General features: G+C 45.3%; 1 protein-coding gene, 1 long non-coding RNA gene and 1 pseudogene across 7 annotated transcripts in view; 2 read left to right on the top strand and 1 right to left on the bottom strand.

The window, feature by feature from the left end:
• The first annotated feature begins 1,620 nt into the window (after nt 1–1,620).
• On the top strand, nt 1,621–3,159 carry LOC144233518 (large ribosomal subunit protein eL15 pseudogene; annotated as a pseudogene).
• A 5,035-nt stretch (nt 3,160–8,194) lies between these two features.
• Nucleotides 8,195–12,575, bottom strand: LOC144233448 (uncharacterized). Of its 3 annotated transcripts, XR_013335674.1 has the most exons (3): nt 12,421–12,575; nt 11,827–11,997; nt 8,195–8,814 (listed from the first exon to the last, which is right to left on the bottom strand). It is a non-coding gene; the product is annotated as an uncharacterized LOC144233448 (long non-coding RNA). The 3 variants fall into 3 exon arrangements; XR_013335676.1 differs by lacking the exon at nt 11,827–11,997; XR_013335675.1 differs by lacking the exons at nt 11,827–11,997; nt 12,421–12,575 and adding an exon at nt 11,501–11,584.
• The window catches only part of NFU1 (NFU1 iron-sulfur cluster scaffold), a 28,683-nt gene continuing 26,285 nt past the window's right edge, over nt 11,650–14,047 (top strand). Inside the window, exon 1 of one of the 4 annotated variants that reach the window (XM_077766372.1) lies at nt 11,650–11,788. Coding sequence is in view for 1 of the 4 variants with exons in the window: in XM_077766371.1 (XP_077622497.1) it covers nt 12,675–12,736 (62 nt within the window). In the remaining 3 variants the exon portion in view is untranslated. Of the gene's footprint in view, nt 11,789–12,618; nt 12,766–13,349; nt 13,369–14,047 lie in introns of those variants that run through there. The other 3 variants (XM_077766371.1, XM_077766373.1, XM_077766374.1) reach the window with 3 other exon arrangements.

Below are 14,047 nucleotides of genomic sequence, written 5' to 3' on the forward strand. Positions count from 1 at the left end.
ACTATCTTATGACCCAGCAACTGCATTACTAGGTATTTATCCAAGGGATACAGGTATGCTGTTTCGAAGGGGCACATGCACCCCCAAAGTTTATAGCAGTGCTATCAACAATATGGATATCAACAAAGTATGGAAAAAGCCCAAATGTCCATGGACAGATGAATGGATAAAGATGTGGGATATATATATATATATGTGTATACGTATACATATATACATACATATGTATATACATATATACATATGTGTGTATATATATATATACACACACACAATGGAGTATTACTTGGCAATCAAAAAGAATGAAATCTTGCTTTTTGCAACTACGTGGATGGAACTAGAGGGTATTATGCTAAGTGAAATTAGTCAGAGAAAGACAAATATCCTATGACTTCACTCATATGAGGAATTTAAGACACAAAACAGATGAACATAAGGGAAGGGAAGCAAAAATAATATAGAAACAGGGAGGAGGACAAAACATAAGAGACTCTTAAATATAGAGAACAAACAGAGGGTTGCTGGAGGGGTTGTGGGAGGGGAGATGGGCTAAATGCGTAAGGGCATTAAAAAAAAAGAGAGAGAGAGATGCAGGAAAAGAGAAGATGGCAACATGAAACAAAGTCTGGAGTGATACTTTGAAGATGCAGGAAGGCAAAGAATACAGATAGCCACCAGAAGGTGACAAAGCCAAGGAACCAGATTCTCCCCTCAGAGCCTCTAGACAGAAACAGCCTTGCTAACAACTTGACTTTAGTCTGGTGAAAATGGGCTCCAGGCTGTACCTGTACCTGTACCAGACTGTATCTTACCTCCAGACTGTAAGCGAATAAATTTGCTGTTTTAAGCCAGTCCGTTTGTGATAATTTGCTATAGCAGCAATAGGAAACTAGTCACCAAAGCTACTCTCCGAAGTTCTAAGACAAGTTAACAACAGCACCGTTCTTACTGACAAAGGGCAACAGATACCTTGTGTTGAGGAGTGGAGGTGAACACAAGTTCAAACTGCTTAGGGTTATAGTACTCGTCCATCACTAACTAGCTGTGTAAACTTGAACCAATCACTGAACTTCCGAATCTCTGTTTCTTCATCGTGAAACAGGGATAATGTTTCATACCCACGTCACAGAATGTTATGCATAGTACTTAGAAGAGTGGCCATTTTAAGTGCCCAGTCAATGTTAGTGATTTCTGTTCGACGCACCAACTTTGGTGGCACCACCACATGGTAATGGCACAATTCCCTTCAGCCTGCCAGCTCTGAAGTTGTGCTTTATCTGACAATTTTTAATATTTGCATTTATTTTTGCATATGAGGTAAGACTTTATTACTCTTTCATGTAGCCCTTTCAAATTCATATAAAATGTGACCATGCTATGAACTTGAATGGAAATGAAAAGAGAGCTAGGGAGCTCGCCAGTGGGGGACATGGCGGGAGAAGGATTAATGGGGGAAGCGCTTGAATACGGTTGTACCTTATCAGCTAAGGAGAAACAAGCAGTAGAGAGGGAACAGATGAAAATGAAGGAATAAGAGAATGAAAAGTAAATGGACAAGCGCGCTCAGCACCGCACCCAGATCTTGGCTTCTAAATGAAAGGAGCCAGGACTCCACGGAGAATGGCTGATTCTAGGGCTGGAGGCAGGAAACACACAAGGTGAACTAGGAGCACCTTGTGCTGCCAGAAAGTAAAGACGTGCTAAAAAAAAAAAAAAAATCACAGAGACACAGGCACCAACCTGATATCAGCCCATACTGATATAAAAGTCATTGAAGAAATAAATTGGGGAAGAAAAGACATATCTCTCATAGAAGAATTTCAACTAATTTGTGTAGACCCTCCTACCTCCAAAGGAGAGCTTAATTCCACACACTTTGAATGTTGTCTATACTTCCAAAAAATAGTTTATGGGAAGACAGAAAGAGTACCTCTGCAGTGGAAAAACCTGACAAACATCACCTCAGCCAGAGGATCAAGGTTAACATCAGCGGTGATATGTCGGTAATATGTACTCTTCACATGATGTGATGAGAAGTGTATTTCACTTCTGCGGTCCTTCTCTCCAAGACCCATAACCCCAGTCTAACCAAGAGAACAACATCATACAAATTCCCATTGAGGGACAGTCTACAAAATATTTGACCAGCACTCTTCAAAACTGTTAAAAGTCACCAGAACAAGAAAAGTCTGAGAAGCTGTAGGCCGGAAGATGTCAGGAGACATGACAAGAAAATGTAATATATCCAGACAGGATCCTGGAGGAGAAAAAGAGCATTACAGAAAAAGTAGTGAAATCCAAATAAACTGTGGAGGAGTTTGGTTAATGTTGGTTCCTTAGCTATAATAATTAGTAATACTGGTTCCTTACTTTTGGCAAATGTATAATTGTAATGTAAAAGGCTATCAACAGGGAAAGCTGGTTAAGGGATATATAGGAACCATCTGTACTGTCTTTGCAACTTTTCTGTAAATCTAATAGTGCTTTGGAATAAAAAGTTTACTGCTTTCTCTCTGGTGGCAGCCATCAGCTCAAAGGTAAGCCAAGATGGGCGCCTCACTACTACATCCAGGAGCTATGGAGGAAGAAGCAGTTACATGTGATGCGCTTTCTTCTCAGAGTGTGCTCCTGGCAGTACTGCCGGCTCGCTGTGCTCCACAGTGGCCCCCGCCCAACCCGGCCCATAAAGCACACAGAGTGGGGTACAAGGCCAAACAAGGTTATGTCATCTATTGGATTCGTGTGTGACATGGTGGCTGCAGCTGCCCAGTTCCAAAGGGTGCTACCCACGGCGAGCCTGTCCATCATGGTGTTAACAAGCTAAAGTTTGCCTGAAGCCTTCAGAGTGTCACAGAGGAGCGAGCTGGACACCACCGTGGGGCTCTGAGAGTCTTGAATTCTTACTAGGTTGGTGTCGGTTCCAACCAGTCATCCTCATCGACCCATTCCATAAAGCTATCAGAAGCGAATCTGGACGCCCAGGGTATCACCAAACCACTCCCCAAGCACAGGGAGCTTCGAGGGCTGCCATGTGCAGGATGTAAGAATATGGCCTTGAAAAGGGTCACAAGTTTCCACCAGATGTTTAGTGGTTCTCACTGTGCGGCACAGAGAAGACACCACACTTTCCAGGTCCACCGTTACCACCGATCTAAGTAATGTTTGTAAAGTTCTTACCTAATAAACAATTTAGGTCGGGGAGGGGGGAAGAATAAGAGGTTTACTTAAAAAATAATAAATTGGGTGGGGTGCCTGGGTGACTCAGCTAATTAGGCGTCCAACTTCGGTTCAGGTCATGATATGGTTCCTAGGTTTGAGCCCCGTGTCAGGCTCTGTCTGACAGCTTGGAGCCTGGAGCCTGCTTTGGTGTCTGTGTCTCCCTCTCTCTGCCCCTCCTCCGCTTGCGCTCTGTCTGTTTCTCTCTTAAAAATAAACATTAAAAAATATTTTTAAAATAATAAATTGGGCAAAGTCCCTAAGAAACGGCAGGGTCAGTGAGGAGTGGGGTGGATCTAGAACACAAATGAAGTTACTGGCTTTGGGTGAGGAAGACGCCTCTTCTCCCACTATGGGAGAAAGCAGGTAAGAGTAATGCAGTGCCAAGGAGGAAAAACGTTTTTCCCCTACCCTCTCCTGTGATTTTCATGGGGGCCTGTGAATTAAACTGCCAAAAAGACAGATTAGCAAAAGAAAAGATATTTTGATTCACATACTTACACAGGAGTTCATAGAAAAATATGACTCAAGGAGGCAGTTAGAACTTGGGTTTATATACCATCTTAATAAGGGAAATGGGGGGCACCTGGGGAGCTCAGTCGGTTAAGCATCTGACTTCATCTCAGGTCATGATCTCACGGTTTGTGGGTTCAAGCCCCGCGTCAGGCTCTGTGCTGACAGCTGGCTCAGAGCCTGGAGCCTGTCTTCAGATTCTGTGTCTCCCTCTCTCTCTAACCCTCCCCTGCTCACGCTGTCTCTCTCTCTCTCTCTCTCTCAAAATAAATAAATAAATAAATAAAACATTAAAAAAATTTTTAAATAAGGGAAACGGGAGGGGAGAAGGGCACCTTAGGAAAACAAGTGACTTCTAGGAAAAGATAAATGGGGAATAGAGATATGAGAGTTTTGTCAAAATACCTGTTTGGGTGATTGCTTCTTCCTGAGCCAAATTCTCTCTAATGATAGTCATCCTTCCTAATGGATGAATTCCTGGAGAGGGGATTGGTTTATAACCAATGAATTCTTTGGGAGGCTCTGCTTTTAGGTAGAGAAGGGCAGTTCAAAAGAAAAGGAAACAAAACAGAGCTCTTCAGCAGAATATTGTGGATGCCTCTGGCAGAGAGAGGAGTGTGTGAGTCTGGGCAGGGCTCTGACATGTAGAAAGCCCACTGTCACCACTGCTACCATCAAGTATTCTAACTTTTTCTCTGCAAAGTAAAATCTGCTAGGAACTCAAAGGGTTAAGATTGGAGTAGCTAAAAAGGGAACTGTTAAAATATTTGCAACCATTGTTTTGAATAGACTGAGTTCAGTAAGATAAGTAAGAGTTTGGGAAAGGGCTTAACTATGGTCCTTGTGATCTTCCCACTTCTTTGATAAAATTCCTGCAGGTCCCATCACTTCTGGTCTCATTCAGCTTTAAAAATGATCATATTTCCCACAGTCCTCTCAAGTGGTAATAAATCTAGCCAAGTCTTTATGCCTTCCATCTTCCGTTTGCCGGAGAGCTTCCCCCCTTTCCCTAGGTTGGGCTCAGGAGCCAGCCTCCTCCTTCTACACCTGCTTCCTGCGGCTGGGGCAGGAGGAGGGGCATTGGGGTCAGGGTGCAGCATCCTTGTCCTTGTCTGGGGCTGCCCGTGGCCCTCTGCCCTGTTCCTGTTCAGGGTGACACACCCTCTAGCTCGGGCGGTTGGTGAACAACAGCCTGTGGGACAAATCCGAGCAGCAGAGAAGCATGGTTTTTCCATTTTTTGATGTCTGGAAAAAAAAATCAGAATATTTCATGACCTGAAATTATCTGAAATGAAAATGGCAGTGTCCATAAACAAAGCTGTATTGGGACACAGCTATACCCATATATTTATATTCTGTATTGCTCATGGCTGCTTTTGCTCTATAATGGCAGGGTTGCGTGGTTGTGGTAGACACCATATGGTTAGGAAGACTAAAATATTTCCTCTCTGGCCCTTTACAGATGAGTTTTCTGAGCTCTGCTCTCACTCACTCTTGCAATCCACTCCCCTCACCTTCTGCCACCAGTGGTATACTCCACGCAGCCAGCTGGAACCCCTTGCCCACCTGGGGACCCTCGTGGGCGGGAGCCCTCCAGAACACTTCAACCTGTCTCGCTTCTGTAGCAACTCCATGTTCTATGGAAAGTCTTGCATCCTTGTCCCTCCACGTGTCAGGAGTGCAAGCTGGTCCCCTGTTCCTCCCCACTTTGCTGTGTCATTGTGGGGTGCTCCAGAGTGCCTCCTATCTTTAGGCTTCACCCCCCAAACTCCTGGGGATATGTTTTATCTGAGTAACTAGGGAGGCAGACCCAGAGTTCCTATAGTTCAGGAAGCCTGCGACCAGGAGGTGAGACACCACACTCCTTGTGGGCACCCTGGGCCTAAACGTATGATTGTCAGGGGCGCCTGGGTGGCTCAGTTGGTTAAGCCTCTGACTTTGGCTCAGGTCACGCTATCACAGTTTGTGAGTTTGAGACCCATGTCAGGCTCTGTGCTGACAGCTCAGAGCCTGGAGCCTGCTTCAGATTCTGTGTGTCCGGCTCTCTCTGGCCCCCCGCCCCCGCACTCTCTCTCTCTCAAAGATAAGTAAAACATTACAAAAATATGTGTTTTTATTTTTAAATTTTTTAATGTTTTATTTATTTTTGAGGCAGAGATAGAGACACCATGAGCAGGGGAGGGTCAGAGAGAGAGGGAGACACAGAATCTGAAGACAAGCTCCAGGCTCTGAGCTAGCTGTCAGCACAGAGCCCGACGTGGGGCTCAAACCCACGAAATGTGAGATCATGACCTAAGCCGAAGTCGGACGCTTAACCGACTAAGCCACCCAGCCCCCCCCAAATATGTTTAGAATAAATAAATAAAATATGATTTTCAGTTGGTCTGTCTTATGTAGCCAGGATGGGTTGAGGGGGTGGTCACCATTTTTCTACATCTTTTAGGAAACCCACAGTGTTGCCTCTAATCACTTTCAGAGTCCTAATCACTCAATGTCCTTGACTTTGAGGCTTTAGCCAAAACTCTAAAACAACAGGAAAAGTCCCAGACCATACCCTGTGACACAGAGCTATGACGCTGCAACTTCAGGGGATATGATTCACACTGTGGCCTGTGTTACTGTGGCTCCTAGGGTTATGATACAGGGCACACCCTGCATGGCCAGAAGCCAAACTCCTCTGGCTACATACACACAGTAATAAACCCAAATGACCACATGTCTTCTCTTCCTCATAGATCTCAATCTGAGGACACTTTCCTGGCTTTGGAGGTGAAAGCAGACAGTGAAGTATGATGAAGGAAGCCAAGGTTTTGGTGGTTGTTGGTAGAAGCCTGGGAGCATAAAATAGCAGAGGAATTCCAAGACTTGTATAGTGATGTGTGGAAATTTGAAAGTAGTAGGACTTTTACTTTAAAATGTTTATCCCAGGGGCGCCTGGGTGGCTCAGTCAGGTAAGCATCCAACTCTCAATTTTGGCTCAGGTCATGATCTCATGGTTCGAGAGACATGCCTGCTGGTGAGTCTCTCTTTCTCTCTGTGCTCCTCCCTCACCTTCTCAAAATAAGTAAACATTAAAAAATAAAATGTTTATTCTAGAATATTTAAGAAATAGGAACAGAATTTTTTCTCTTAACCAACAAACCAAAGAGTGTAGAGAGAACTACATGTAATTAGAGTGATAATTAGAAGGTATTATCTCTAAAAAGAAGGAAGAGGAGAGGGGGGGAGGTGGCATTATCTCTTTTGTTACCTCTTTAATATTTCTTGAGACTTTAATCGATCTCTGGGTAAAAATAGTCGCATTACAATATTTCTCTGTCCCCACCATCTCTGTAGAAACTCTAATGATCTGCATCTCTTTCCAGCTATTCCTGGGATCACCTGTGCTTGGAACAGATACTGTTCTTCTATCATTTACATATTTACTTCAACTGCTCTGCAACTTGCTGCCAAATCAGCCCCAGAAGGTCAAGGCATCCACCATGTAAAATCCTCCACCTTCTCCTGTCCAGACCGGCTGCTGTGGCCTTCTAATAAAGTGGGATGACCCAGGGCTCAGGGCTCACACGGTCTTAGATAGTCTTGGATGTTTTAACAAAGCAGCTCTCTTATTTTGCGTGTCACCCTGGTTTCAAGTCCCCTTCCCAGGCCTCAGGCAGCGTCCATGGGTGTTGGGCCAAAGACAGTCTGAGCAGCAAGGGTCATTGATCTTGAATCAAACTTTTTTTTTTTAAACATTTATTTATTTATTTTGAGAGAGAGAGAGAGAGAGACAGATACAGAAAGAGAGAGCACTAGTGGAGAGGGGCAGAGAGAGAGGCAGAGAGAGAACGTGGGGCTTGATCCCACGAAATGTGAGATCATGACTTGAGCCGAAATTAAGAGTCAGATGCTTAACCAACTGAGCCACCCAAGCGCCCCATGAATTAGACTTTTGAATACTGACTTCTTCCCAGAGAGGAATTCTTTCCTGGCAGGCTTTTCAATGCCTCAGGCAAACATTTATCTGCTGGAACTTGCCCCATTGGCCCCTAGAAATTCTCAAACCTGTCTCAGTTCTAGGAAGAACAGACTAGGCTGCTGACCTCAGGTGTTGCCGCTTGTAGACATGTCAGGAATGGGTCCCAGAGTTTTACAGGAGAAGACAACAGCATCGTTATAGCTTACCCATATGACAAGCTCAGTGCAAGGCACCTGAAATGCAATTTTCTCTCATCCACTCAACAACCATTTTTGATATTGTTATCCACATTTCACAGGTCATAAAAGTTAGGGCTCATTCACTCAACAAGTATTGATTGAGTACTTCCTGTGTGCCAGGCATTGTTCTCAGCAGGTGAGATACCTTAGTTACATGGTAGGCACCCTTGTGTGGTATACTTTCTAGGGGGAGTAGATGACTCTAAATAATTAGCATATTAATGAATAAAATATGGTAGAAGATGACTATGGGACTTCAGAGAGGTTTCAATTCAGCAAGTATATTTTGAGCCTCTCTTAAATGCCAGACACTGGGAACAAAATCAAGAAGATAAACTTGGCGTGGCTGTGTGCAGTTCATGGTCTAGTGAGACCAGTGTGAGCAACGGAACCAGGACTTGGTGCCTGTGGTCTAGGTCTGTACCGCCGTCCATGGCAGGAACATCTTAACGCTTATTTTTCTTTAAACAGTCAACACAAGCAGTTCCTCTTATGTGAAGCCTTCTTCCCGCTCTCCTGTCACCCAGAAAAATCATCATTCACTTCTCTTACCTGCCACCAGTGGGCCCTCAACATAGCCCTTGGGTAGCACTTTGTTCCCCAGGGCTGCCTTCCCGGATTTACATGTCTCTCCTCTAGGAGTTCCGAGACCAGGAATTGTTCTGTGCATCTTTTTATCCTCATACCAAGGATTTTGATCATTTGCAAGTAACAGGAGACCCGATTAACCAGTGGCATCAGCAAAATTGTGGCCAATTATCTTCTCATGGAAGAAGATGGTTACTGGTAGTTGTTGGCTCATTTCCTCAGGGACGTCATGGCCGAAGCATGGCTGCCTTGACTCCAGTATTCCCACCCCATGCAAGCAGGACGAAGGGCCAGCACCTACGGCAGGAAAGCAAAACCTTTTCAGACATTTCTGGCGTCTTCCACACCTGTCTCATTGGGTGGAACTGTGCCACATGACAAGACAGGTTAGAATTATTATTATTATTACTATCATCATCATCATCATCATTATCATCATCATTAGATTGGACACACTGCCACCTAAGCAAAGTCAGTGTTGGCTAGCAAAGAAGGGGAAAGTGAATATTGGAAGGTATCTAGCATTGTCTGCCTCAATCCCTAGTACAAAGCATAGTGCTCGAGAAAGCATTCAGTGGTTATTGAAAGAAAACAAGTGAACAAGGGAAAAAGAGACAAACAAAAAATAGGCTCTTGAATATAGAGAACAAACTGCTGGTCGCCAGAGGGGAGGTGGGTGGGGGGTGGGTGAAATAGGTGAAGGGGATTAAGAGTATGTCTATCATAATGAACACTGAGTGACGTATAAAACTGCTGAATCACTACACCGTACACTTGAAACCAATATAATGCATGTTAAATGTACTTGAGTTTTAAAAATAAATTAATTATTTATAAAATAGTTACTTCGGGGGCACCTGGGTGGCTCAGTTGGTTAAGCATCCAACTTCAGCTCAGGTCATGATCTTGCAATTCGAGTTGAGTTTGGTTTCAGTTCAGGTCCTGCATCAGGCTCTGTGTTGACAGCTCAGAGCCTAGAGCCTGTTTCTGATTCTGTGTCTCCCTCTCTCTCTGCTCCTCCCCTGCCCATGCTCTGTCTCTCTGTCTCTCTCAAAAAATAAACATTTTTAAAAGTTATTTTTTAATCATTTTCAAAAGTTTCAGTCAGTTTCAAAAGTGGGGAATAATATGGCATAATTTTAATTCCAGTTACCATACAGCATTATATTAGTTTCAGGTGTACAATATAGTGATTCAACACTTCCATACATAACCCTGTGCTCATCATGACAAGTGCACTCCTCAATCCCCATCGCTTATTTAAGCCATCCCCCCCACTTCTGGTAACCATCAGTTCTCTATAAGTAACAGTCTGTCTCATTTCCCTCACTCTTATTTTTTTTCCCTTTGTTTTGTTTCTTAAATTCCACATATAAGTGAAATCGTATGGTATCTGTCTTTCTCTGACTTACTTCACTTAGCATTATACTCCTTAGCTCCATCCATGTCATTGAAATGGCAAGTTTCATTCTTAAAAAATAGTTACTGAATAAATGGTGAACGAGTAAATATACCTCCCTCTAGTATATTTGAGGAAAAAATAAAGACTGTTTCACATCTGCTCCCAAATTGTCCACCTGGCTGCTGTCCCCAGTTTCATGTGCCAGTGGTCACAATCCTCTCCATAGATGCTACCCGCTGCCTTTGGCACGGCACCAGGTAAGGGGTGAATGAGGCTAGGCCCCTTCTTTCTGCTGTCTGCACAGTCATCACCCAGACTGAACGAGTGTATTGGATTTGACAAAGGGTTCAGGTGACTACATTCATTCACCTAACTAATTCTTTTTTGACCACCTACGATGTGCCAGGTATTATACTAGGTGCTGGGGTACAAGAGTAAAGAGACAGGCATGTTACTCATAAAGCTTAGGACATAGCAAGGAGAAGTATCATTGGAAAAATCAATACCCAAATCCATAATTTTAAGTTGTGACAATGCACTATGAAGGAAAAGGAGAGGGTATGTTGAGAGAGAATAGAGGAGACTATTTCAATGGGAATGAAAGGAATGTGAGGAAAGGCCACCTAAGGTAGGATATTTAAGGAGAATATCCCTACCTTATATTCAGACGTGGGGGAATTAATACAAGGGATTCAAGAGAAAAGGAGGGGAAAAGGAAAAGGAAAGGTTGGGGGGGGGAGGCATTCCCCACAGAGGGAACGATTTGTGCAAAGGCCCTGCGGTGGGGAATAATCTGCCATAGTAAGGAACTGAAAACAGCCAGGGAAAGGGAAAAAGAGAGGAAGCTGGCACCTCTATGCAAATATGTATACAATTTTACATAGATGGGATCATACTGTATGCAATGTTTCTAACCTGTTTTATTTTTCACCAAGTCATTAATGTAAATAACCAATACTGGGTGAAGTTGTCTTTCTTTTTTTTAATCCAGTTTTTGTAAGGAAAGAAACACATATTCTGATGGCTGATGGAAATGCTACCTGGTATAAACTCCCTGAAGTTTTCCATCACAAAAGAACAGGGAAAGAAAAGTGCCTGGAAGGAGGTCCCAAAAAGCACTAACATTTAAGAGGTTGGCAGCTGAAACCTTGCGACAGGAGACCGAGGAGGAACCATTAAAGTTGTGTACCAAGGAAGATTATTAAAAGGAGGGTGAAATCTTCAGCATTGGATGTTTCAGGGGTCAAGAAAGGAAATAACAGAGAAGGGTTATTAAAGGTAATAACAGAGAAGGTATAGCAACACGGATGGTGTGAGCAGTCTTGACTAGGGCAGCCAGGGTGGGGGCGGGGGGAGGGGGAGAAGGGAACAGTGGGACACAAAAACGTGGTTTCAGTGGTTTGAGTAGTAAGAGGTGAAAAACTAGAGATTAAAAGTGTAGACAACTTTTTTACAAAGTGTTTTACAAAGAAAAGAGAGAGTGGTGGCTGGAGGGCGTTTTGGGGCAAGGCAGGAGTATTCTTTTGGGAAGGAACCGATAAGAGAGGAAATTAAAAACAGAGAAGAAAAATTGTTCCCTACCCAGATCCTGTTCCTGAGTGGAAAAGTCACATTTCATCTAGGATCTAAAAGAGAGTAAGGGGGCAAGCCTTGGGCTGCACTGAGGTCTAGAATGGTCCGCGAGGAAACAGTCGTTGGAAGCCAACGTGTGGCCTCCAGAATGTAAACTGTGGAAAGGAGGCACAGCCTGCTGGGTGTCCAAGCCCACAAGGGCCGCAGGCCTGCAGTTCCATCCACTGTCTCGGACGCTTGTCTGGACCATAGAAACCAAGGTTATCGCGGGTGTGGCTTTAATCTGTCCAACAACAGGTGTGTTGTTTCTATCCAGAAACCAGTACTGTGCCTACCTTCTAGACCAGTGGCTCTCAAATTTTAGAAGAAGGTCCTGTTAAAACAGATTACTGGACCCCACCTCCAGAGACTGTGATTCAGTAGGTTTGCTGTGGGGCCTGTTAATTTGGATTTCCAATGTGTTCCCATCTGTTGTTGCCCCCAGTTACATCTTGAGAACTTTTGTCCTAGAGAAAGCGAAAATACTCATGGAAAGTTCTGGAAGAGTAGTTAATAGGCTTTTGCACTTGGCTCTGGGAGCTAGTCACATACTCATGTCTATAAAGCAAAGGGCAGCACCGCAGTAGGTGAGTTCTCTGTGGGGATTGGTCCAACATGACCGGGTCTATAAGCCCAGCCTAACAGAAGGATAAAAGAACCAACCGCACCCTAGGGGAGAAGAGCAGGCATCTCGCTGAAGGCTGACTCTTTCAAGGGGAGTCTTTTGACGCAATCATTGATCTGCACCTGGAGGGTGGGCCGGATCCTACAAATGGCAATAGGGCAGGTTTAGGAGTGGAGAACAACATGGTAACGTAGGCCTTACACCCATCCAGAAGGAAAAGCGAAGCACGGCTCCGCGCATGTGCGCTGAGTCCTGGATGCCTTACCTAGGGCTCCTGCGCAAGCGTCTCGGGGGCTTCACCCGGCCCTGGTCCGGGCTTATCTGTGGTTGGGCAATGGTTCCCGGGATCCGGGCTTAAGGTTCCCCGGCTCATCCGCAGCAGCACCGCCCGCGGCCGGCAGGGTACGCTCTCCACGGAGCCTGGCCGGCTCCTGGCCTGCCTGCGCCTGCGCCTGCGCGGGGCTTCCGCCACTCGGCGCATGGGGAGAGCGGCCCCACTGGCTGCGCACTCGGACTAAGATGGCAGCGGCGGCCCGGCCGGGTTGGGGGGCTGGGGCTGCGGCCGCAGCGCTGTGTAGGCGGTAGGTGACGAGCCAGGAGCTCCGCACAGGTGTGCCGCTGGGTTTAGTTAACCAGCGGAGCGGTCGCTGCCCCCGCAGCGGGGTGGGGAGAAGTGCCCCTGACCGAGCCTTTGGGTGCGCCCGCGTTGCCGCAGTTGGGGGTTTCGCCCCGAGGTGGGCGCCTGTAGGTGAGGCGGCTCTGTGTCCCCAATTCGGGCGGGATCTGCAGCGCCGGGTCCCAGCCTCGAAACCCGGCGCCTGAATCCCTGCGGTGGGGAGACCCGCAAAGACTGGCAGCAGAGACCCCCACGGACGAGCTCTTTTAAACATCAGTGTGGCCCCCTCCAGGCCTTCCATCGTATGCATTCCCTCTGCCTTTTAAACACAAGTCAAAATATCTACAGAATTGGAGAGAACACTTCATTTTCTCAGTAGGCCCAGAAAAGGGGACGTGACCTGTATAAGGTCATACAGCTTCCAAGGGATGAACTCTGATGACACTCCAGACCCCTAGATTTCCTCCCTATCACCTGGACGCACTCTCTTCCCTTCTTTTTTTTTTTTTTTTTACCATTTTGTGCAACCTGCCTTTGGGTTTGGCCTTCCAGTGACATCTGTCAACGTTGGTTAGATGAAAAGGATTGATGACTCAAGTAGGTGTTGGACCCTGATTTTGCTACTGGAACAAAAGGGCTTACAAGATTTCACCTGGTGAACCTAGGGATTTTAGTGCTAATGATGCCCTTGAAATTTAAATGTATTAAGTTTGCTGAAAGATTTGTTGGTCACCTCCTGTCCCCTGTGCTGTCTGGGTAGATGTCTTACTGGAATAATTGAACTTACCTTTATTATTTTTTGTAAGTTTATTTATTTTGAGAGAGAGAGAGATCTCTAGTGTATATGAGCTGGGGGGAGGGACAGAGAGAGGGAGAGAATCCCAAGGCTTCATGCTGCCAGTGCAGAGACGGGCACTGGGTGGGCACTGGGCTCCATTTCAGGAACCTGGAGATCATGAACTAAGTCCAAATCAAGGGTAGCTGGTGGCTCAACCTACTGAGCCAGCCAGGCGCCCCCTCACTTTTACTATTTTGTCACTTTAAGTCCAGCTGCGTCACAGTATCTGTCCATTCTGTTGCCTTTTCCCTGCGCCTAAGGGACAAGAATATTCGTCATCAGTGTATGCCCATATTTCAGTGTAGTCAAGATTTAGGCAGTAAGCTATGGATAATAATGTTTTCACCTCTTAAACCTCATTCAGTAATTAACTGGGCACCTATCACATAATAATAGTGGTAGCTAACATTTATTGAACTCTTAACTACAAGGCGTGGC

This window comes from Crocuta crocuta, unplaced genomic scaffold (assembly GCF_008692635.1).
Source record: "Crocuta crocuta isolate KB4526 unplaced genomic scaffold, BGI_CrCroc_1.0 scaffold113, whole genome shotgun sequence".
Classification (NCBI taxonomy): domain Eukaryota; kingdom Metazoa; phylum Chordata; class Mammalia; order Carnivora; family Hyaenidae; genus Crocuta; species Crocuta crocuta.